At 45.0% G+C, this 25,593-nt stretch overlaps 1 protein-coding gene and 1 long non-coding RNA gene across 4 annotated transcripts; one reads left to right on the top strand and one right to left on the bottom strand.

Annotated features, from left to right (window-relative positions):
* Positions 1–1,815: 1,815 nt before the first annotated feature.
* On the bottom strand, positions 1,816–14,531 carry NIPAL3 (NIPA like domain containing 3). 2 transcript variants are annotated; one of them, XM_071767469.1, is made up of 12 exons: positions 14,029–14,531; positions 12,639–13,018; positions 10,980–11,048; positions 10,709–10,880; positions 10,531–10,590; positions 9,281–9,426; positions 8,431–8,527; positions 7,611–7,746; positions 7,417–7,505; positions 6,410–6,473; positions 5,446–5,540; positions 1,816–4,772 (listed from the first exon to the last, which is right to left on the bottom strand). In XM_071767469.1, exons 2-12 carry the CDS (start codon positions 12,735–12,737, stop codon positions 4,573–4,575), a joined length of 1,227 nt encoding a protein of 408 aa, XP_071623570.1. In that variant the 5' UTR covers positions 12,738–13,018; positions 14,029–14,531; the 3' UTR covers positions 1,816–4,572. The 2 variants fall into 2 exon arrangements, with proteins under 2 accessions (XP_071623570.1, XP_071623572.1); XM_071767471.1 differs by having other exon boundaries at positions 9,281–9,402; positions 14,029–14,426.
* Positions 14,532–14,679: 148 nt separating this feature from the next.
* Positions 14,680–24,759, top strand: LOC139807038 (uncharacterized). 2 transcript variants are annotated; one of them, XR_011730446.1, is made up of 4 exons: positions 14,680–14,769; positions 15,117–15,231; positions 15,533–15,631; positions 23,884–24,759. It is a non-coding gene; the product is annotated as an uncharacterized lncRNA (long non-coding RNA). The 2 variants fall into 2 exon arrangements; XR_011730445.1 differs by lacking the exon at positions 14,680–14,769 and having other exon boundaries at positions 14,882–15,231.
* Positions 24,760–25,593: the final 834 nt, after the last annotated feature.

Genomic DNA, 25,593 nt, shown 5'->3' with positions numbered 1-25,593 from the left:
AAGGCCCTGGGACGCTGCTGGGGTTGAATCGGTTTTCCTTCGCATTTGGCCTCAGCTGGCGGGCAAGGCTCGGGGCGGTGCAAGTGGTGACATTTTGTGACCCTCTGAGTAAATCGTGTCTTGACCCAGCGATGCGGTGGTTGGAGATAGTGGCCATCTGAACTGTGTGATAAACAGATGCTGCTCTGCACTTAGAGCTAAAGAAAGGACAAAACAACCAAAAAAACACCCCCCCCCCCCCCAAAAAAAAAAAAAAAGCACAAACCAACATCCTTTTTTCTTCTTGTCATAGTCCAATTACCACAGAAAGCACACAAACTTCTACTGACACATTTAGTTCAACAGGTTTGTCCTCACGTGGAAAGCCAGAGGGCAGGATTTTTGACATAAATACATTTTTGTCGTTGAAATGTTTTTTTTTCTGAATTTTAGGTAGAGAAAAAAACGCAGAAAGTAACACTAAGCTGGTGATATTTACCAGGCTTGTAATCTGTTCACAGTGCAGACCTTTCCCTCATAAGACAACAGGACACAGCAGAATTAATTTCTAGAAAGGTAAGGTGACTCTTACTCATCTGGGTAAGAGATTCTGTGATTTAGATACAGTGCAAGTTTAGAAAAAATAATTGGTTAGGCTCAATTACCTTGGCCTTTCCTTGCGGCAGTCACATACTTTAGATATTCAATACCACTTTTTTCCCCCTGCACAGCAATATAGTGCAATATCACAAGCACCCAAGATTTGTATCCATTTTCAGGGGTATTTTAAATCCTCTTTTTGTAGTAACACCTCTTCTGTAAAATGTATCTTAGTAATGACCCTGACAGCTGCCTTGATTGCCACCTCTTCCCATCTACAGATGTCTCCTACAACAAACTAACCCTTAAATGATGTATGTTAGCAAAATATTACATTTATCAGAGCCTCTGGGGTTTAGGCATGCTGCTGCTGAAAGTAAGTGCAAGTCAGTGTTTAATACTCATTTCCAGGGACATCTGTGGTGTTAACTTTGGTGTTAAAGCTGCTCTTTTGGGTTTTCTCCATTTGTGGTTTGGGACCTCAAGAGATACATTTAATTAAGAGTATCCTGGGGGTTAACTTCTGCTTATCCCCCTGGACTGAAACCCATCTGCTGAGTGTTAATTAGGTTGGCAAGCATTCGATTAAGCCAGGTTATCAGTATTCTAAATTTATGGCTGTCTGTATCCTGTAATAACATTGTTAGGAAATGCCTTTGAGCTGTCTGCTCCTGCAACCAAAGACAGGAGATCCTCTGTCTGAAGGATGGCAGCTCCTACAGTGTAGTGTTCCCAACAGGAGAGGTCTTTGCTGTCTCAGAAAGGTGCTGGTGTCTCACTTTCAGTAGTGAGTTGGCAGGCATGCAAAAATCATGAGTCAGGCCATCAAGAGAATAATGCTTTTGGGTTTGCCATTTGGCTCATCTTGTATCATCACCCCCCTCTCCTATACTTGGATCACATCTTCAAGCTCTTCCCCAAAATTGTGAATGCTAAGATTTGTTGTGTTTTTTTTTTTTAAACCCCACAAAACGAAGATTTTTAAAGTAAATTGCATGATTCCTAAAACCAACACCAAAAACTTGGAGACTCATGCAAAACAGCAAGGATTAGTAATGCTGCAGGTCCAGACATGAGTTGCAGCAATCTGTGCTTCATTTACAAGCATCCTGTTTAAAAAGACAGTTCTTCAAATGCACACAGGACATATGGTAGTAAATTAAATTCTGCCTTAACTTTTCTCAAGATATTTACATCTGATGAAAGTTATAACCAAGAGTATGGAGCAGGCCAGAATTCTATAGATTTTACCAAAATGTTTTATTAAGTTTCATTTCCAAAGGTCTTACCCTAAAAGACATATAGAATAGACATGCAGCAGTGCTTATGAAAAATTAAGCAGGTGTCCTTATAATCCAATCCTGTAAAGCTCCATTTATTTACACATTTTGATGTGAGCAAGAGAACATTGTAGGCAGATTGTTTTGTACATTCAGCCAACACAGGAGTTGTATTCCACAGCATTAAGTTACATGGAAGAGAGACACTGAGGAGGTATTAAGTGCTCTGGTGCACTGAAAAGCCACACGGTGTGGAGGCAACAGATGTCAGTTCACATTTGATAAAGAAGCTGGGAGATAGAGCCAAGGAGCTATCCTACCAGTTCAGTAAAGGAGACAGCAAGTCAGTTGGGTTTTGGGCACATTTTTTCAGCTCTTAACGCTGCACACTTGGAAATCAAGGTGTTCTCTGCTGTTTGCTGTGCCCTGCCCCTCTCAGGATGGCTCTGAACAGCCACTTACTGGCAGTAAAGCCTACATGTGAGCCAAGGGCAGATTTTAAATGCTACAGCAACATCTGTAAGAGTTAAACACACTTCTTACTGCTGTGTAAGAAGTGGATTTTGTAGCAATACATGGGTTAGCACAGCTTGTTTTACATCAGTCTGTTTCTACAGTTTCAGAGCTAATAGGTCAAAACAGCCACTGCCTCACTGATTAAAAAGGGGAGAGATAAGGCAAGCCAGCATTCTTGTACCCTTCCCATTCAACCTCCCCTGTAGTGCTTTGGTTTGTATTGTTAATGAACAAAAGCTGCACATAAATTCACAATTGATTGCCAGGGATACAAAGCCAAAAGGTAGTAAATCAGTGTCACTTCAACTCCAACAAGATGGATGTTCTGGCAGTATTAGCCCATAAACATTGTTATCTTACTTAAACACAAAAAGTATTGAGGGGAAAAGAAAAGCTGTTATTTCTTGAGGTTTCATAAGCTGCAGTGTATGAGCTGCCCCTGATAAGATCTGGATTTTGCAGACATGCCAGATTGGTGAAAAATTTCACATTTAGGTACACATACAGACACCAGGCATCTACTCGTTGCAGGGGGAAAGGTTCTGATTTTTCTAAGATGCACAAAAATGTTAAAGCCATCTCACCTGTTTCCAGATTAAATTATTATTCACAGCTGGCAAAGCAAACATCTGCAAAAGAACAGTCCTGTTGACATATGTAACAGCAAGAACCTGGGGTAACTATATACAAATCAATTGAGTTCTTGGGAATTTTTGGTTGTGGGAACAGAAACTGGCCCTAAGTCAATTTAAAATAAATAAATAAAAATGTAAAAAGCCACTGTTACAAGTCCCCAGATCCTCCTAAATGCCTTGGTATCAGAGCAGCCACTTAAAAAAGCACAGAACACAAGCACTATTCATCTCAAACAAAGTCTCCTGAAGTCCTGGAGACACTCTACTACACATACAGTCCAAAACACACCAAGAAAACTTAAAATTCTGTTTCCCAGCAAAATAAAGGCTTTTGGAGAAGATGATCTCAAAGTGCCAGCATAACCTGCATATGCCAGGAAATGCTGAACTTTGCCCTTTTCATTTGACAAGTTCCCCCCCCTTGTGTCTATTCTCCCTTCGTATCAGCTTCAAGCCATCTCTTGGAAGCTGGAAAGATAAATATCATAAGTACACAATGTCCCATTATTCTCACAGTCCTCACTGAGTGCTGGACTGTGCACACTTTTTTTTTTTTTTTTTTTTTTTTGCTTAGGTCAGACTAGTATCCTTTTTTAAGAAAAAAAAAAAAAAGGGAGGGGATCCCAGCCTACACCATTTAGACCAAACTTTTAACCTAAGGAATGTCAAGACCTTTAAGTCTTTAAGACCACTAAACAAAGCTGGAAATCCTGCCTTACCCAGAAAGAAAATAAGTGACAGAGAACCATGACCTCATCAAGAACCACAAAAAATTCCACCAGCTACCAGTCACATTACAGTTCTCATTTCTTCTTCTCATACTTTACAGTGTTCCCTCTGCACCATTTAATCCAACCTGAAGCTCCTGCTTATGAAACCAGAAAACAAGCAAATAATCTTTGTTCTCAGCTACCAGTGGTGCTGGAAAAACAATTCCCATTCTCAGTGAAGATGTTCAACACTAGCTAGAGAAAAGTTGTGCAGAAGTGCCCAAGATTCATATTTTGAAGGAATAATGTAGCTTGCTTACTCTAACCAATTATGCTGCTCTAAAGACACAGTGTCAGTGCTCATGCTTGAAAACTATTGTATTTATTGCCATGTTAAGGTAGTTTGGTGGTCACACTAGAGACAGGAGGATTGACAGCATTTCTGGAAACCCACCACAGTCTCTGTAGATAAATCCTGCCCTCCTCTGTCTGCGACCAACTCCTAAAAACATCTGTTTGGAGATCAAACTCATTCCCAGCAGGACTGAAAATTGCACTGTCACTTCTCCTCCCACAGTTCTGTGATCTCAGGGGTTTCATGCTGCCATGATGCTGCACTCACCATTTCATGCTTCCAGGCAGCAGCTTTCAATGGAGAACTGTGAGTTATTCTGTGATTCTTTCAACTTCTCAACTGTAGAGAGTTGTTTATTTTAATAATCAGCCTTGAAAGTGAAGTTTGAGACCAGCTTAAAATCGTATCAAGGTTGGCTTTACACTGGCTTATATTTTAATGGGGAAATAAATAAAGGTCCTACTTCTGATGATTCAAATCAGTTCCTTAAAGGTCACTCACTCCTTTTTGCTGTGCTCCAGCACCCGGTAAGGTGGAGCAGAAACTCCTTTGGAACCATGCTGCTCCTGCACGATGGGCAGTGTAGCTGGAGTGTAAATCTCTGGCATGTTGTCATTGTTCTCTAGGGCACCATAGGAAAAAGAAGCTTTGAGGTCAGGCTGAACTGCAATCCCTTTATCATGCATGTTCTGCATGCCTGAAAAGAGCAAAAGCAGAGATTCAGTGCTTAGGAAGAAAAGTGCATTCTTCCTGCACTCTGTTAAATCAGTAAATTAAAGTCTCTGTGTTTGTGATTTGCAACTCATTGAGTGTTAAGTGAAAGACATCGTGGGTTTTCTGCTTGGCTCTAAATCAACTAATGGAGAAAGAAGCTTCAAGTGAATGAGGGATGGCAGCCAGTTACTTCTCAAGTGCTGCACATTTCTACACAGTTCACCAAAAAGAGAGTCCAGCTGTACTTCCCGAAAGAAATCTGGGCTCCCCCTGACTCTGCCTCAGCCTTCCCCAGGAATCAATTCTTCCTGCTGGGTGATGAACCCAGCCCAGCCCAAGCTGAGGCTCAAAACTGGTTCATCTTCCCAGACAGCAGCCAACTGCAGAAGGCTGTTCTGACACAATGTGACATCCTCCTGGTGACAGAGGAACCAGGATAAAGTGACATCTGAGTGGGCCATCACCCCATTTCTGCTCCATGCAAAACAGGGACATATCCCTCACAAGCAACAAACAAACAAGAGAAGGGAAAAGCAGAAACCACCACAGCTGACTGAGACATCTGGATACTTAACAGAGCCCCAAGCTTCACCTTCCACTGGGAAGCCCAAAACTTACAAGAGAAGGCTGAAAAACCACCATAGCTTTTCTGTTACCTGGCATAGCATCCATTGATATGTAAGGTTCAAATGGTACAGGTTTCTTCCTGTTTCTTGTGATCAGGAAGACTCCTAGAAATGCTATGAGGCACCTGAGAGAGAAAACAAGATCCACTGAGGTAACTGTGAAAAGGGAGAGGAGCCAATACTGCATATGTTGCTTCTTCTATGTGCCCATCATGTAGCACCATAGAAATTATAGAACTGGAAGCAAAAGAATGGTGAAGTCAAACTGACAGGGAACTGTCTAAACTGAATAACCCTCTTCTACAGGACTGAAATCCACCCAGTAATCAGCTCCGTTTCATCTTTATCAAAACAAAGAGTTTTCACACTCATTAATTAACCTTGACGAGCTAAAAGGGAAAGGAAGCAAATCAAAAGTTGGTTTTCTTTGATGGATTTCCAGGCTATAGCAGCCTAACCTTTTGAGAGGCTTCCCATAGGTAAACACTTAACAGTCAAGCTTGATTTTTACAGCATGTTGACAGAGAAAGGCACAGTTCATAACATTAATCTCCCAATTGTGGTTTTTTTCCTGTACTAACCTGAAAGACATTTCAGAATGTCCCATGATTATGAAAAGGTAATCACATCAAGACCAGGATTCAATACTGAATTACACAGCCTATGTTTTACTGATCATATCTGCATTGTGTGAGTGCCCATGCCCTAACAAACAGGATTCCAGTACAGGCAGCAAGGGATTTAATGTTTAACATTGTACAATTATGTGTAACCTTGCATTACACAATTCCTCTAGAGTATCCATCATCAGTCAGATAAAAGACTGAGCTCTACAGGCCATTGTCTAACAGAGAAAGTGTTTTAAGTTTGTCCTCCTCTCCAAGACAATATGTACCTCCAATATATCTTGAGTGACAGGTAGGTATTTTTAAAAATTTTAGTCATATGAAGTAATACTATCTAGTTTTCCATTAAAGAAACTTTAAACACTTACCCAACTGCAAACATACATATATGGAGAACATCTTCACCAGTGAAGTCCAAATAAAAAGTTGCTCCTTAAAAAGAAAATAATTCATGACACCTTTCTTCCCAGTTTATATGAGCCATCAGTGCTACAGCTCCAGCATTAGTCCTCCTCCAAACCAAATCATCTCAGATTCCTATCTTTATAGTCAGCACCTTTGTGGTTTTTTAACAACCTTAAAATTAGGAAATGGTGACCTGGTTTTTACTTTAACACTATTGACAAATCTTTGAGAATTTCACTACCAGAATAGTTATATTTGTGTAACTAACACAGATGCAAGAAAATTTGTACAGCAGCACAGCAAATCTTTCCACACTGGGGGAGCACAGAGCTTGGAAATAACCATTAGCCATGCAGTAGGTCATACTCTGATGACCTTGAAGAGCATTAAATGTGTAATTTAGAGGGGAAGCTATTGCCCTTCTATGCCTCAAAGAGCATTACTGTTTACACAGCTCATATTTGTCATTGTCAAGCAGATGCACTTTCTTCAGCCTTAAGGTTTTGGGGGTTTTGTTTGTTTTTCCCAGTTTTGCTCCTCTGTCTAGAACAGCCTTCTAAAGGCTGCTCATCAGGGTTGAAGCCTAAGGCAAATTAAAATGCTTCATCTTTGCACAAAGCTTTTCCTGTGTGGGCAGGGTTGACACTGGAGTAAACTGTTCAGAAAGAGAAGTGTCTAAAATAGTAGCTGCATGCTAGACTATCAGGAAGAGAATTGTAACACCTCTGTACAGGGGAAGCAAATGTGTTTATACATATATTGTAACCTTTTTAACAAAACTTAGATAAAATTACACAACGAGAAGTCGTAGCTGTGTATTCAAGTTCTGTATTCCAGAGGTCCATCTAAGAGCATGCTCATCCTAAAGGAAGGGGGTCCCTCCTAAAGGAAGGAAGGTCCTTCTCCTAAAGGAAGGGAAGGTCCTTCTCCTAAAGGAAGGACCATCACACTGATTTTTCTGGACTCTTACCTGCTGTGATGGCTACAGTTGTGGACAGGATATAGCTGGTGCTGGCAATCTGAGAGGAGTCATAGAGCTGGGAGGCTTGAGCTAAAAACCTGCAATATAACAACAGACAAGAGGTTGATTTGGGAAGGATGTGCACAGTGTGAAGCAGTTACCAGGGCCAGGTCTTAGAGACAAAAAGAGAGTGAATGCCTTACGTTGCTTGGAAAATGGCTGTAGCAATCATGCACACCAACATGATGTAAAATATGGGGTAGTCGAGTTGTAAGTTGCCTTGGATGGAGACAACAATCATTCCTGCCACAGCCTTCACTGTCACAACAGTCATGGAACCTGTGAACAGCCCCCAAGATGCAGCTGAAACACTGACACATGCTCATGGGACAGGAACCCTGCCAACGAACCCCAGATCTGCAAGAACTTGAAGCCTTCTTTCATCAGGGCAAACAAGGGATGAAAACTGAATACTTCAGCCCCAACTCTGCCACTTTTATTCCCAACAACTTCACCACACTGACCTTCAAGAAATCATCAAAAAGCATCGTTTGACCCCATGCCCAGAGGCTCTCCCAATTTAAACAGGGAGATGCTGGCATAGCAGAGTATTTCTCATTTCTTTAGCCATGCAGCAAATCTTCCCAGAGCCAAAAAGATTCTTGTAGGTCAAATTCTCTCTTTTAGTCACCAAATCATCCACTGACTGGATAAGACACCATCCCATGCTTTGCTTGCATAGCTTAAAATCTTAAACACTAATAAATACCTTGCACTTTCTGTAGGTTCATCATCCTTGTGGGAAATAACCCTTCATTGCTCAAAGATCATTTGCAAAGATACTAAACACCACTGCAAGGTATTAACTTTATCTAATTTGTAGTACCATTTCTGGAGTGCATTTTTTTTTTTCTGGTGCATTTTATGACACTAATCAGGTCAATATAATTCCCTATAAGCCACAGATGACTCAGTTTATTCCTACAAGCCAGAGTTACATCTTAGCAGCTCATATCAACTTACCCAGCAAAGCTACTAGCAGCAGAATAACTACAATGTAGTTTGCATTTCTCTCCTTGTAAAAATATAGTAGCAGGCAGAATATAATGATCTCCACAAGCTACAAAAGATAGAAATGAGAATATTAAAAGATGCAGCATGTATGGGGTTGGCAATAAATGGGCTTCTGAGCCAGTCAAACACTAGAATTACACAAAGGGACAAATTGAAGGTAAATGAGGATCTCACTCAACTACAGATCAAATTTTGCATAATCTTAAATTATAATCAGATGAGATATTCAGTTGCTTCTTGCAGAACAGGAAATGTGGGACATTTTTGACATTACATTCACAGTTCAAATAATCCTGACTGAATATTCACATCAGAGACCTCAGCCCATTTCCTGTAACAAGGTTCTCCCAGTGATCCCTGTAGTACACACCTGTAAGGGCTAAACTCATCTCCATTAAAAGCCAAGAGATTTCACAAATTTTTCAATGAGAGACTGATGGCTCCAGAGGAAATCAGAGCAGGAAAAGCCCAGAGGCAAGCACAGAATTTGGACACCTCTGGAGCAGTTGCTCTCAGCTTCCATCAGTACTGCTGCCACAGCAGGGACAGAGCAACCTATTTTAAAACTTCTCAGGGAAAGAGATTTAAGTCCTAAGAGAATAATCCAGGGTAAGAATGGGAGAGTCCCACATTGTACATGCAGCATGGAAGTGACCCCAGGAAAAAGCTGGCACAGGCTCATTAGCAAGTCCAAGGAATATTGACACTAAACCTAAGGAAAAATAATGCTCCAAATGAAACTCCCAAGGAGGCAGAGAGCAGAAAAACTGTCCCATGGTTTACATATGGGCCATCTTACCATATACAACAGAAATGGCCAGCTCACTAAATGCCGAGTGATGTTTTCTCCTGTCATCTTCTCATGGCTGTTAGGTCCAAATGTTATCAGCAGATAAGTTCCAACAATTGCCAAACCACAGCCTACAAAGGACAGAACATAGCGTCCTTTGGCAAGCAAAGGAGAAGAAAAAGAGAGGACAAAGTCAGTGGGTTAGTGTGGATGTAAGGAATTAAGATCACCCGTGCAGAGTGACCACGAAAGACATTGTGCACCTTCCTCTGAAGGAGGGATGCACATTCCTCTGCCCTTCACACCCCACTTCCAAAATATTAGAACCAAAAAAGGCTGGAGTCAATTTGTGTGCTGCAAGTTGGGGGAAAAAACAAAAAAGCCCTTTTGTCAATTTGTGTGCTGCAAGTTGGGGGAAAAAGCAAAAAAGCCCATTTGTCAATTTGTGTGCTGCAAGCTGGGGGAAAAACCAAAAAAGCCCATTTGTCAATTTGTGTGCTGCAAGTTGGGGGAAAAAACAAAAAAGCCCATTTGTCAATTTGTGTGCTGCAAGTTGGGGGAAAAAACAAAAAAGCCCATTTGTCAATTTGTGTGCTGCAAGTTGGGGGAAAAAGCAAAAAAGCCCATTTGTCAATTTGTGTGCTGCAAGTTGGGGGAAAAAACAAAAAAGCCCATTTGTCAATTTGTGTGCTGGAAGTTGGGGGAAAAACCAAAAAAGCCCATTTGTCAATTTGTGTGCTGGAAGTTGGGGGAAAAACCAAAAAAGCCCATTTGTCAATTTGTGTGCTGGAAGTTGGGGGAAAAACCAAAAAAGCCCACACCAGGTAGCATCTGCTAAAAACCCAGGAGCTACAAGTTCTATATCTGGGGCTTCTCCTGCCTGGCACTGCCCACAAGCTTCTTCTAGGAAATGGGAGGATGAACACCCTCAGCTCATACTGGTCCATGTACAAAATTCAGTTGGTTCATGTGCAGATTCAAGGCCCTAGGCTGCAGCTTCAGCCCAGAGAACCATGATTCTCAAATCCTGCAAACAAACCATTTCCATGTATTTCTAAAATCTGGGAGATTCAGCTACAAGTCAAAAAAAAAGCCCCCACAAAATCCATTTTTAACAGTGGATAAAATGCCACATTTCTTTGAAGAGGTACTATAGCTAATGGAGATCTTGCCATCCCTCTGACTCTTGAGGGACCATGCTAAGTGTTGGACAGTTTGTAAACAGAGAGGGAAAAATGAAAAGCAACTGTGGAACTTACTCAAAAAATCCTTGGGCTTCCATTTTTCTTTAATAAATATAATTCCTATGATTGCACTAGCTATGAAAAAAAAAAAAAGGGAAGGGGAAGGGGGGAGAAACAGTGAGTTGTGTATTAGTCCAATGAGCAGCAATCACACACTGGAACACACACAGACTTCTCCCTCTTTCTGCCTTACCTATAACTGAGACTGCACTGAGTGGCACAATCAGTGAAAGAGGAGCAAAGGCATAAGAGGAAAACACTCCCAGTTCACCCAGCACCAGCAAGAACAGCCCACACCACCATGTCTTGGTTTTGAAGTAGGCTCGGGGGTCTTTGGAACCTGCCAGTCGGATGTGGCTGTATTTCTAGGAAAAAAAAACAAAGGCAAAGAATCTCTGGTCTGTTTGATGCTTTTTAATGCAGGGTGCTTGAGGCAGGATCAATATTTGCTTCATGATACTCACCTGGAGGTTGAGTGCAATACTGATAACAAGATGCCCAAAAATAGCCAGTAATGCACCAATCAAGTTCTCCTGGAAAAACAAAGTAAACACACAGGTATTAAATTTAGCCACTGAACCCTGAAGGAAGTTGGAGCTTTTTGCACAACCTGGAAAAGAGCAGTCTTTCAAAACAGCTCCTAGATCAATAAAATCTGTTTATCTTTTTCTCTGGGATCTAGGGCAATTCAGTGAAGTTCCCTGGGGCTGTGTTCCAAATCTGTGAAACACAAGTGAAAGACAACTCTTCCTTAACAGACTCTTTCTACAAGAGACAAACTATTGTGCATACATTTGCATTCTCAGCAGTTTCTTAGAGGGGAAAAAGATAAAGCTAAACACAATGACACATTCACTTGTTCTTCCCTCTGAAACACTCTTTTCATAAAACATTCCTTGCCCTGAAATCCAGCAGGGGGTGGATCAGTAACCTCTGCATTTTGTGGGTCACATTTTAAGAACTATTCTGCTCCTCTTCACTTACAGCATCTGCTGGTTCAGGAGGTAAATTCAGCCCTTTTGAGGAGGCAGCCTGACTATCCCAGATTTTATGCTGCTTTTTATATCAACCAGTTATTCCAAGTAAAAGGCAACTGATAGCACCTCCTAGCAGGCTCCCAACCCCTTCCACATTAGCATTCCCACCTCACCAAGAATTCTCACGAGCTGAAGACAGAATTTGAAATAAAAAAGGATGTAAAGCAGGCTGAGTCACAAAGGCAGCATATATTTGGAGTGAGCAGAAGAGCCCGAGGAGGAGGAGGCAGCCCATTTAGCCTTTGTGTTCTTCCAACAACCACCTTGAACTCATCAGATGCCATCAGCACTTCTCATTTCAGTGCAGGTCTCTAAGTACTCCCTCTGATCGATTTGGGAGAACTGAGCTGACATCCCCACACCTCCCTCCACACTAAGTATGTCCTGACTTTCTCATACATGGTAAGAAAAGAACTTAAAAGTTTCAAGTTCTTATCAGTGGAACAAGCAGCTTTTTATCAGGGTTTAGGAAAATAAGATCCACCCAAGCAGCCTCATTCAAAACCAGGAGTTGTTTTCCCACAACAGGCAGTAAAGTTGGCAGAAAAATGTGTGACCACACATGTAGCCAGAGCTCAGCAATTTGCTGGTTCAGCAGTTGGACTTCAGGAGACTCAGAGGAGTTGGTGCCTCAGCTGAGAAGCCCCTGAGTGCAGCCCAGATTCAGGATCAGCTTTTGTACAGCCTGGTCTGGGAATGGCTCCATTTCCAGTTGGAGCACAGGGAGGAACTAAAGCAACACATCCTGCCTCAGCTGCAGGGTCCCTGCAGGACCATGGGCTGACCCACCTGAAATTCAAGTATTTGGATATGCAGCAGGCCAGACCATCTGGTCTTAGTTACTGATGTATGGGTTAGTCTGAAAATTCCTAACAGAATTCTGCACTTTGTCTGCCTCTTCAAGAGATAAAATTTCTCTTTCTTTCTTTAACTGCTTATATGCACAGCATATATTGCACTGGGATCTCCAGGCATGGATAAATGCACAGACAGTGCACACTTTCTGAGAAAAATTAACCAAAATACAGTGGCATTTTCAGCTTACTGGAATAGTTATGGCCTCCTAGGGATAGACTGGGGTCTGACCTTGTATGAAAAGGAGTCGGTGTGTGGCTGCACAGAAACTGCTGCTGTGGCCAATGGCAGCTGCTGAAGTTGCAGATTTGGACTGTTGCCTCCTTCCATTTTGGTTGGTTGGTGTGTTTGCTTTTCTTTGATGCTGAAACTTCTTTTTAAAGAGACCTGGACCCTGCTGCATCCATCTTATCTGAAACTTGGTAGCACTTCTTCATATCCATCTCCTTTTGTTTGTTCAGTGAAGCACAAAAAAAAAAAATTCTCTGTAGCCTGCCTGCTGCTTTTCTCCCCCCAGCAGGCTGCACTGAGACAGGACAAGCACTGCTGGCAGTTTAGATGAGACAGTATTTCCAGCCCATCAGTGGGACAGCAATTCCTCCAAGGTGATGCTAAGGGGGGTGGAAAAAAAAAATATAATTAAATCAAATGAACGCAATGGTCCGAAACTTGCAATAAAATCCTGCTGAAGGAGAAAACTCCTTGAAATCAAACTGACCACTGCACATATCAGCAGGGAAAGTCAAGTTCAGATGCTTCCTCACCAAAATCTGAATCACAGAACTCACAAAGACCTTGCTTTACAGGCTGGCTCAGCCCCAAGCATGACATCTTCAGCTGGCATTTAACATCAGGCCTTGCCATTTGGAAAGCTCTTACCAAAAAGCCTCTGAAGCCCTCCAAGCCCTGCTTTACATTTCTCTGTCTGTGTGCCTCTGTTCAGGACACAGCATTCATTACAGCAGTCACACCATCCCCACGTGCTGGGGGTGCCAGTGCTGCTCTCCATGCAAACTGAGGTCATTTCAGTGCAATTGCTGGGAGGGAGAGTTGGGAAGCACAATTCCTTCGAGCCAGACTCTTTGGAGGTGTCTGGAAAGCTCTGCTCCCAGCAAACCCATCTCAGGTCTTTACAAACTGGAGTGGCTCCTTTGACCAAAGACCTCCAGGACCCCCAGCAATGGATCCCGGTGGAAAAACCCTTTAGTACAGAGGGAGATGTGGGTGTGGGCATTGCAGGGGGTGTGATCCTCAAGCGCCTTTTTGGGTCTCCTCAAAGAGATGAAATGGCTGGGGCTCAGCAGGTCTGGGCTCACATCCTCAGGTAGCAACCCCCATCCCCCGCTCAGGTCCCGAACTGCAAGGGCCAACGAGGGATTCTCACAACTCCGAGGTTGTCCCAGTGCTCCAGCACTGAGGGGACAAGGCTCGGGTGACATCGTCAGCCCCGTTGTGAGGGGAAGTCGGGGGACAAAGCCCCCTTCACCCTCAGGAAGCCCTTCCCGGGCAGTGCCGAGCCAGGTTGAGGGTGTCCCCGGGGGACTTTCAGGCGGCCTTGCCCGGGGCCGGATCTCAGCACCACTTTGTTCCGATTAAAACCTCGCAGAAACCCCGCACTCACCTCCTCCTCCTCCTCCTCCCTCAGGGAGCGGCCCCCGCGCTCCGCCCCCGCCGCTCGGCCCCCATCACCCGCACCTTCGGCCCCCAACTTCGGGTCTCGGCCCGGCGTCGCCTTCGCTCCTTGCCCAGCCCCTGCTATTTGCCGCCAGCCCTGTCACTCCGGATCCAGGCAGCGGCTGCCGGCGGGGAATGGCTGCCGCGGGGGGGTCGGGCGTGGCCTCTGCGCCGAACCCGTCGCAGGGTCCCGGGGAGGAGCCGGGTTCCGCCGCTCCTTGCGGGCGGGGCTGTGTCGCTCCCGGAGCCTCGGTGCTGTGGAGAGGAGGGGACGTTTCCCGGCCCGGGGTTCCAAGGACAGCGGCCGAACCCCCCGCTCACCCGGCAGGGCACATCCCCCCCCCCCCCCGTCCCCCTCGCACCGGACCCCGCTGGGGTCGCCGCCTCCGCCGCCACCTTAAGGCGCATGCGCACGGAAACTCCTCGGCGCCACCTTAATCAAGCGACGGCTCTGAGAGCTCGGCTGTGATTGGGCGCCTGCCAGCAAAATAACAGGCGCAGCGATTGGACGGGAGCTGGGTTGGCCTTTGCCTCAGCCGCCGGTACCGAAGACCGGAGCGTCCCGATGCGCACGGTCAGGCACTGGCGGGGCCAGCCCGGCACTGGCGGGGCCAGCCCGGCACCGGCAGGGTGAGCCCGGTACCGGCAGGGTCAGCCCGGTACCGGCCGCACGGCACCGCCTCAGTCGGTGAGGCACTCAATCCCGGCATGCCCCGCGCCATTGGCGGGCTGGTGACGCACTTCCGGCAGCTCACCTGCGGGAATCGCCTCAGTCTCCCCCCTCAGACTCACTCCCTCCTCTCACCCCTTCTCGGCCCCCCGAGCACCCGTCCTGTGCACAGAGCGATAGCGGGGGATGCTTCAGGGGACTGCGCGGAGAAAACAAACCCGTTCCACCTGTGCATCTGGTGGCAATAAGCTTGAGTAGCTGAGGGGTCGTGGGTTTTGTCATGGTGTGACTGTGGAAAAAAAACCCAACCTGAAAACCTGTAGTAGCTTCTGCCTCACCAACTCTTGGTCTTTAACATGGGCCAGACACAGGCTTTGATTCCCAGCCTCCAGTTCTTGGGTGGCACCGAGCAGCAGCTCCACGGCCGGAATTCACCACAGGGTGCTCAGTGTCGTCCCTCGGATTTTCAGTTTAGAGAGGGTGATTCCCATGGAGTGAGTTTTTAAAATGACTTAGTAATTAAGGACAACATGTAGAAGTGATTTAATAGCAGTCACCCTTACAACACATTCATAAACAGCAGTCCTTCAAAGTAATATTTTTTTTTTTTCACCTTTGATTCTTGAGCAGGGAAATTAAGTGCAGAAATGACTGCTGAACACTGCATAAATGTCAGATTTGCCTTTATCTTACACATTTTATATAAAATGAAAGCTGCCATTGTTGTTACCTCTTTCCTGTATCCCCATACTTAAGAATTGTTACTGCCATTTCTTTGTAGGTTTCAAGATTTCCTCCAGTCCTCATAAACACCATAGGGAAGTAATCGCAAACTCAGGGAAAAAAGGGATTTAATTCTCAGAGATCTCAGTATAACCAAGTGAGTAACAACACTTTTGAATCTTTTTGCAACTCATAATGGTCTTGTTTTGTAACAATGATAGCACCTAAGTTTAGATGAAGGCTGCTAAATCAGCTTTATAATCACAACTGGTAACAGGATGAGAAAAAATGGTCAAGGTATATTAGTGCTTTAAACCTTGAAGTTGCTCCACGGTGACTGAACGATCTCCCCATCTCTCACCCACACAGCTGTGGCCCTGGCCCCATTTTTTTGAGCTCCCCAGGACACATATTTCTACTGCATTTCTTCTGAAAATCTGGAGCAAATTCAGTCTGAGCAGTGGAGTTAATGGTTGTGTAGTGGTGGCACAGGATGACTCCTTCTCTTTCCTGCTGTTTTCCCTGATTCTTCCCAGATTTTTAGGTATTATATCGGTACTTCTGCGGTCTGGCCAGCAGAGGGGAGCAGACAGATATTTTAAAACCAGACTTTCTCCAGCCTGCACTCAGCAGTTTCTTTTTTAAGTCCGGCCAACACTGAAAGGTGCCAAGGGCCTCCTGGGCTTTCTGGATCCAGCCTTAAAGCTGCTTCCTCTGCTGGTGGAAAGAGGAAGCCCGTGGTCCCTGCTGACAGTCTCCTGCTGTCTGGAGACTACGTGGTAACCCCAGAACTCTGAAAATTACATACACGAAAAATTCCTGAAACTTTGTGCACTGGGTATGTAAAGCAGGTAAATCAAGGAAGCATTTGGCATCTTCCCTCTTTCTTCTGCCTGTGGCATCTTCTCTTTCTTCTCCTGCCTTTGATCTCTTCCTCCTTGCTTGTCTCTCCCATCTCAGTGATATCAGGAGTGTATTATCTCAGGATTGAATAACAGCAATCAAGGACATAAAGGACAAAAGATGAGGGAAAATGATCAAGGTGGAGAAGTTGCTTAAATGCCTTCTGTAGGCGCCATCAGTCTGTCTGGTCAGCTTCCAGGAGTTCCCAATGACCTGATGTTAAGTTCTGACTAAAAGAGCAGAGGCAGAGTCTTAAGGTGGCTTCACAAAGCACTCCCTTCCCTTTGAGAATTTCCTCCTTGAAGGGCAGAGCAGGCAGGGAGCCAAACCACAAGCTACACAAGGGCTTGGCTGATTTTTTTCTTAAAGCTTTATCCCTAGAGAAAAGTTGCTGCACCAGGCAGGGGAGGGGAAGCATTAGGTCCATTAACACCAGACTGTTTGGGGGCTGCTGACTTAGTTGCCTCCATCAAAAGCACTTGACTGTGTCAGCAGAGGCCATTTTGGAACACATTCCTTTAGCAGGGTAGTCAGGGATGGTTGAAGGATGGTTAGTCAAGGTTACCTACTTGTAATTTAGGCAGTGTAAAGAGCTTATTTACTCCTTACTACCTGACCTAGAATACCTACCAGCTGAGCTGACCCACTTCTGTAACTCTGCAAAGTTTACCACTGTCTTCAGACATCCATTCTGGTACCACGGGACTTTGCAAGGTGGTTCTGTTGGACTTCCCTCACAGCTCAGCACCTCCAAGCATTCAGAGGGCACAGAGGTGTGTAGTCACTTCAGCAAGAGGTGAATTTCCAAGGGTGTGGAGATGTCTAATCTCCAATTACTTTCAACACCACTGAGGTGATGCTGGGCATGCCAAACCCTGAGCTGGATGCACAGGATGGGAGAAGGGCTCTGGAGCTGTTTCCCTGACACGTGCACTCCTGGAAGGTGCTCATCAGGAACGTGCTGCCAGAGGAGGGAGTGACTCCTCTTTACAGAGCAGGGCTGAGCATGGGATGCATTCCAAGCCTCAGCAGGCTGGTCAGCCAAGCCTGGGCAACAGGGAATGGAGCTTGCAGATGCAGTTTTTTATCAGCTTCTTTGGAAACCTGCTGCAACTTTAATAGCCAGTTCTAAGCAAACTGGCCCAATCTTGCTTCCCTCAGCACAACCTTCTCATCCCTGGAGCACAGGGTGGAGAACCTCATGCACGTGGCAGGGCTTCCACATGGCAGGGACACGTGGTGATGCAGGCTGAAGACCAGAGCAGTGGCTGTTTTGCTTCTAGTTGGTAAAAAATAGCTCAGCATCTATCTCTGCCTTCTCCACGTGCACAAGCCCTCCAACTACATCTTCAGGAATCTCCATCTCTAAGTTTGGCATCCCAGGGGTATCCCAGAGGGGCTGAGCTGGAACACCAAGTAAGTCAGAGCAGCTCTGCTGAAGCTGCATCCCATACCTCAGCTTTTGGGTTGTCCTGAAGCATTCTCCTACAAAGCAAAAATATATGGAAAATTATTATTTGTTACCATCTGCTTTATAATTTCGTGGGGAAGGCCAAATCCACAAGGATCACACCTTCAAATAACAAGAATTGGAGATCTGGGATCTGATTCCTTGCAATGCTCTCCCAGTTTTCATGGAAGTGGCAGATATTTGGGTTTCATTATTTTCACCACTGCAGGAGCACTATTAACACTTGTCTGTGCATGTAGCAGGAAACAGTTCAGCTCCAGTGGAAAAAGAGACTGGTGATTTGCCCATGATCTCACTATAAATCAACAGCATCTTTTCCAGTAGACAGCACTGCCTGCCCACTTCCACCAGTTCCTCTCTGTAGTCTGCTCTTTTGCAACACCAAGCAGAGCAAGAGCCTCCATTCTTCTCCCTTCTGGTAGTTTCTTAAGGGAGAGAAAGTCACTCCAGGGTTGCTGCTCTATGGCCATCAGCACAGGGTCTGCCTGGAGGGTGATTTTTAATCAACCCAACATTTGTCCTACACAGGCTTCCATTTCCCCACTTTTAACCCTGCATCTTTCATGCTCCTTCTTGATCCTGCAAAAGCTTAGCTCAGTCTTGTGTCTTTCCAGGAGAGGAATAATGCCCAAACAGCTCTCTTTACTCTCAACTCCACATTGCCTTGCTCTTTGAGCCTCATGTATCTTTGTGTCTTTCTCTCACTGTTGTGTCTGTGCTGTTTTTTTGGGGGGGCATCTTATCATTGTCAGAATCCAGCCCTCAAATCATCAGAACAGGAACTAAGTAACTTCCAGAGTATTTCCCATAGGTAACTGTCAGACAAGGTAATTAATGAGGCTCACATAGTGGTAAAATGCTCTCCAAAATCATGAACTTCAGCTCTTTTCACCCCCCATACTGGAATAATTTCACATTTATGCTAGTACAAAGTTATGTCTTTCACCTTGTATGGTCCCAGACCTCCCAAACCCCACAATTTTTTCCTTGGGATTGGCAGAAGTAGGGAATCCTACCAAAGGCATTCAGCACTTCATTGCACAATACCTGAAAAGCTGGAGACAGCACGTATGACACAGGCAGGTTATGATTTATTTGGCTCTATAAATAGAATTCTGTCCAATCCTCTTTTTGAAAAGCCCAGAAAGAGAACAGAATCAGGAAAGGTGTGGTGACTGCAAATAATGCATTCTGCCCACACACTGAATTAATTAGGTCTGTCTCAGGTGTCACAGGTGACATTTTAGATTTTCTGTGGCTGCCAGTCCATACAAACTGCCATGTAGACAGCAGAGAAATATGATCTTCCTCATCCTCAGAAATACTCAAGTTTTCCATGCAAGCAGAGCCTTGCATTAAAAGATTGTAATTTTGAAACAATGAAGACATCTACCTCAATGCACAATTACAGTTAAAGCATAAAATTTGGGGGTGCAAGTGGTGGTTTGAACAACAACCCAGGAAACACAGTAGTGCCATCATTTATGCTGCTGGCACACCTTCAGCTGGATGCTGTGTTTAGTTCTGGCCACCTCAACTCTAAAAAAAGGAATAGACACACAGAAACAGACTTAATTTAGAAATAAGACCATTAGAGTCCCAATAAAGACTGGAAACACTGAAGATGTCTAATTTAGAGAGAAGGCAAATAAGATGGCTGGAAATGTATGAGATAATTAAGAAAAAGGAGATTGTGAGCTTCACCCCTATTGTATAAACCAGAATATCAGCATAAACTTCACAATCAATAAGTGTAAGCTTAAAAGAAGGAAGTAATTGTACAAACTGTACAATTTTGTAAACTTTGATGGTAATGAAAGCTGTTTGGAGCAACAAATAGAGAGAAATAAAAGAAAAATATTAATAGTAATTAATTCGTGGGACTGGCAGTTGTGAAAACCCAGTAAGACCCAGCAAGCAGGGTTTAAAAGTTACTTCAGTCCATATGGGCACTTGAGGACTCCACAGAGCATTGCTCTGTTCTGGGTTCACAGTTCTCAGAGTTATTCCTAAAAGAATTGTTATGTTTTGGTCTGTGCCAAGAAATACAAAGAGCAGGGATGTACAGGGGAAACCCTACAACCCATTGCTAGGGAGACTGAGGTCTCCACTGCAGCACCCAAATCAGTGCTGTGTTAGATTTGCAAAGGAGAGGGGGAACTGCTTATCTGTGGCACTTTTGTGATGTTTGATTTTGTGCAGGAGGGCTCTGCAGAGGGACCTGGACAGACTGGAGAGCTGGGCCGATCCCAACGGGATGAGGTTCAACATTCCAAGTGCCGGGTCCTGCACTTTGGCCACAACAACCCCATGGGGAGCTCCAGGCTGGGCACAGAGTGGCTGGAGAGCAGCCAGACAGAAAGGGACCTGGGAGTCTGCATTAACAAGAAACTGAACATGAGCCAGCAGTGTGCCCAGGTGGCCAAGAAGGCCAATGGCATCCTGGCCTGTATCAGAAACAGCGTCACCAGCAGGTCCAGGGAGGTGATTCTTCCCCTGTGCTCAGCGCTGGTGAGGCCACACCTCGAGTACTGTGTCCAGTTCTGGGCCCCTCAGTTTAAGAAGGATGTAGAGGTCCTGGAACAGGTCCAAAGGAGGGCAACCAGGCTGGTGAAGGGACTCGAGCACAGGCCCTATGAGGAGAGGCTGAGAGAGCTGGGGCTGTTCAGCCTGAAGAAGAGGAAGCTCAGGGGAGACCTCATTGCTGTCTACAACTACCTGAAAGGAGGTTGGAGCCAGGTGGGAGCTTTTCACAGATGACCTTCAACAAGACAAGAGGACACAGTCTTAAGTTGTGCCAGGGGAGGTTTAGGTTAGATATTAGAAAGAATTTCTTCACGGAGAGGGTGATTAGGCATTGGAATGGACTGCCCGGTGAGGTGGTGGATTCTCCGTCCCTGGAGACATGTAAAAAAAGACTGGATGTGGCACTCAGTGCCATGGTCTAGCAACTGCTCCGGTGGGACAAGGGTTGGACTTGATGATCTCTGAGGTCCCTTCCAACCCGGCTAATTCTATGATTCTATGATTCTATGTTTGATGGTCCAGAAGACACAGGAACTGTCTGTACCCAACCTCTCTGGGGAGGAGCTGCAGCTAGCCCAGAGCTTTGGGCCAGGTTCCTGTCCTGTGCCCAAGCTGTTGAGAACCTGGAGCACACATTAATTCATCAGCACCACGGGAGGATGGACACATCCCCAGCCCTGGGACAGCAGCTACCACAGCACCAGTTTGGATACAGAAAGCCCCCAGAGCATCCCATGAGTTTTCATCCCAGAAACCTGATCTGCCTTGCCTGGTTGTAGGGAATTTCTGCCAAGAAGCCCAAGGCAGGTGAACATTCCACCTCCAGCAGGCACTGGGTTTTGAGGTTCAGCCTCAGAGCTGGGAATCAGCTCTGCATGCAGACAACTGATGTAATTGTCTGTGCCCTTCCACTTGCTGTGGAGCTGTGCCAGTTTGGATCAGCTGAGGACTGAGCCTTAAAGGTTCAGTGCCTGAACCTCCTGCTGATTCACCCTTGTGTAAGGCACTTAACTGTTCTCTGCCTGCTGCTCTCCACCCATGCCATGGTCACCAGGCTTCACTGGGGTGTTGTAAGCTTCAGTCCACAGGAATTCAGCCTCTGTTTTGAGATGTAGGAGAATGTATTAACACAAAGTGTTATTAACAATCATCAGATAGTTTATAATAATATACACACTGCTAATAGACTTTCCTGTCCCTCCAATAGTGCCTCGCTGTAGCTGTGATGGCTTCTGGATTGTTTTGTTATTCTTTAAAAAGGGTTTTTGTCTTTTTCTGCACAGCACCTCTGCATCCCAGCTGGTTCCTAGTGAGCTGTGCCCTTTGAAACTGCACCTGAATCCAAGACACATCCACTGGGTGGTGAGAAACAGCAAGTTGACTCGTCCCAAAATTTGATGACTTTGCAAAGCTTTTCAAGACAGAGCCAAGACAACACAGTTTAATAAGCTGCCACTCATCAGCTGAGGCATCTTAACAGCCTGCATGCGTGTTCTTGAAGCAATTCAAGCTTTTATAAAGTAATTTGAGACAGTTTAAACATCAGCAAAGGTGTTTTAAACAAACATGTCATACCTCACAGCCTGGGTGTGCAAGGAGCACAGGTACAGAGTTACCCAGACTCAGCTGACGTGGGGTAATTGTGTTCACTCACACAACCCATATGCCAAGACTCTGAACTTTCTTATAATGACTCAGTCCAACTGAGGATCCGCCCCAGCATGTCCTAAGTTGATTAAACTCGTTTGCAGGCCATAATTATTTTCTATATCATACTCTAATGTATCCGCATCATATTATTTTTAACATTGTAAGAATTTGCTTCTGGGAACAGCCTTCTTGAATTAATCACTGACTCATGATTTACTGTAGGAGATAATATCTAACCTACAAGAGGCAGAACAGGAAACTATCTATTTAAAAGATGGCAGTGTCTGATAATTTATTACTATAGACAAAGAGACATCTGAGAAGAAAAAGAAGGCCAGATCCTGCAATCTTTACATGGTCTCTGCTCTCGCTCAGGCAAAAGGAACTTTTGTCCAGTAACTGGAGGATCTGCTTTTGAGGCAGTGGCAACTGAAAGTTGATGAATACTGAAGCAAAAATGGATGAGAAACAAGAAAATAGCATCCCACACTATTGCCAAAGCTCTGGGACCAAACCCAACATTAAATTAAATCCAGTTAAACATGATTCTTGTAGGCATTTCACCAGCTGAATACAGGAAGTGTAAGGGAAAAAAAAAAAACAAGCAGGGAAAAAGCATCATTATTATTGTGCCAGAATCTTTTATGCAAGTTTCTTGCTGCCTGCACTCTTGTGCATAAACTGGACTCTAACACATCACTGAATCAGCCTTGACTGTTAGATGTTTCCTCTAGATACAGCCCAATTAAAACCAGTCAATTTCAGCAGCCAGCAATAAAAAGCTTTAAATCCTGGAGAATGTTTCAGGAGGTTTAGCTTCATCCTGGCAATCTGAAGAATCCTTTGTCCCATTTCACCAAGGATCTATTCTGTGATTTTGGGTAACTCATATGGGTGTCTTTGGCACCATAGGGTTTTTTGGGGGGGCTCCTGTACTCCCAACAGCCCATTAGAGCCCCTCACAATGGAGACAACTGGATCTTAAATGTAGGCTTTCCTTTGCTGGTAATTACCTACAGGTAAAGTCAATTCAAAGGCATTCACAAGGCCTTTTTGGCTTTTTCTGAAACAAACCTCCAAAGCAGCAATGTTTCTGACAGTGTTTATGTCCTAAACCACAAGAGGATTACATGGGAACACATGGAAAATGGCCTTTTCCACATGGATAAGCCTTGAGCTGGGAGGAACAATGTTGCTGGTTGCTGGTTTTGGTTCTGATTCTGTGGGGTGCAGAGCTTCATCTCACACAAATTCAGGTCACTCAGAGCTTCTTAAGGGGATGTTATGTTTAAGTCAGGACACTACAGAGCCTCCTTTCCAAGAGCTGCAGGTAGGTCCCTTGGAACCTCTGCTGAGACAACCATCCAGAAACCATCCTGACAGTTTGGAGTAGCCGTAAGGAATCACTCAAACACCCCACAACTCAGTGTAAGTGCCAGAGGCTTCAGCAGAAGCCACATTAGTGCATAATGTACCCAGCTGCAAGAGAAGTCTCCTCCTGGCCCACTGCCTGGTGAGGTTTCAGACCTGGAGTGTGAGGCCACAGAGCTTTGTTGCTTATCTTACAAGTTATACCACCTGTGAGTTCTCCTCTTGTTTGTTTGATACCTTAAAATTGCTAATTTCTCTGCTTTGTTCCTGTGCTCAGGACAAAGTTTAGTGTTGCCTTATCAGTGTCCCTCGAAATAAGCTCTGCCCAGGACAGCACTTTTCAAATCCAGCAGTCATTTCCCCACACAGTCCTGCTACACCAGTTCTCTTTCCTTCTATTACATTCACCCACTGATGCACTCTCCTCCCTCAGTGCCACTGCTGTGTCTTTGTTTGGTATTTACAGCCCTTTCCTGTTTATTTTGTAGGTGACTGATGCATCAGTGGTTCCCTCCTCACTGTGTCTCCCAAGGCTCTCACATCTTGCTTCAAGTCAAAGACCTACTTAGCCCTCACAAGCACAGATTTACTCCAGAGCCTCCAACCTACCAGCCACATAAGCCTACCAGAAGCAAAGAAAACTCCTTTTGGGTAAGTCCAGCCTGGAAGATGTGCCAGTTTTCTGGGACACATGAAAAAACCAGACAGCAGAGTGATCCCACAGTGTCCCTCGTGGGACCAACGTGGCCAGCTATTGCCCCAGGTACACAGGAACTGGCCCAGAGGGAGAAGAGCTGCAGTGTGCTGCCTTGAAGGGGAGTGTGGGTTGCTAACACCCTGGAGCAGTGTATCAGAGGTACCTTTATCAGATGATCTCCAAGACATCTACAAATAATCATTAAATACTGCACCACCCTTACAATGTAGGGGTGATTTCTTATCCCCATTGTACAGAGCAAGAAGCCAGAGCACACATGACCTGGAAAAAGCTCCTGCACATCCCAGGCAGAGGCTTTAAGCATTGGGCTGTGTTCCTTCTGCATTGCCAGAGCCTAAACTCATCCCTGGGGGAGCACACTGGCCATAAAGAGTCAAATCTGGGAACACACTGGGCAGGGGTCCTTGTGGTTGTGCAGCAGCTCCAGGAGCCTTCTGGGTAAAACATGAGCATGAGGCTGGGAACTGGAGCTGGAAAGAGACTTGTAAAACTTTCAAGTGCTTCCTTCAAGCCAGATTCCCACCTATTCCATCCTCCTGCTTGTTTCAAAGAGATTGAGAGGCACAAAAGGAAACTGCCTCCTCCCAAGCCCTCTTCCCCCTTGGTGTCCTTATGAGAAGACAAATAAATGTGCCTATCAGCAAAATGTTCAAGTGAATTTATTGTCACCATGCAGTGACATTGCCTGGCCTGAGATTAAGATCAACAATAAATTCCTGACCATGGAAAAGAATGAGAACACAAGAAAGCCCATGGCTCTCCTTACCCAACAGACATATCTTTACTACATCTCTCAGCAGTTATATCTTCTAGCAGGGGTTTTGTAAAAAGAGTGGGAAGCTGGAGGCTGGGAAAGAAGCAATGCCAAGTGGCATTTGATGAGGACAGAGGGCTAGAGGAAAAGGCAAATTAAATATGAGAGAAGATCTGCCAGTCTCTAAGGTCAGAAAACACAGAAACCCCCAACACCCAACTGCTGGGGGTAGAGCCTGCTTCCCCTCCCCTTTCAGCCAGTGGGAGAGAATGGGAAGAACTCCCTGTTGGAGTCACTTGGAATGGGTGTTTGGTTTCAGAGTTATCTTGCTCAGGAGCAGCTGAGCAGCCAGGTCCCTACAGAGGCTGAACCACTGGCAAGTTGGTTTTTTTTTATAATAAACAAAGGGAGCAGGCTGTGGCATTACAATTGGACCCTTTTTCCCCCAGATTGTTTCCCAAAGATATTGGCTTAGAAGGATAAAGCATCCACCTCCCCAGGGCACGTAACAAAAAACCACAGCTTTTATTTCCAGACATAAACTCCCATCAGTGTGGGACCAGTTCCTCAAATCTTTGTCCCCTAACAGCCTGGACTCTTTCTGCTTCAGCCATCCCACCTTGGAAAGACCTTGGTTCACCTGGGAAGTGCAGCCTCGAGGATCACAAAGTGCTGTGTTTTTCTCAAACACAGGGTGATGGACAGGAAGTGGGTCACAGGTAAAAA

Source organism: Heliangelus exortis, chromosome 24 (assembly GCF_036169615.1).
Source record: "Heliangelus exortis chromosome 24, bHelExo1.hap1, whole genome shotgun sequence".
NCBI lineage: Eukaryota > Metazoa > Chordata > Aves > Apodiformes > Trochilidae > Heliangelus > Heliangelus exortis.
The sequence above is the reverse complement of the archived record's forward strand: the minus strand, read 5'-3'. Positions and strand labels throughout refer to the sequence as shown.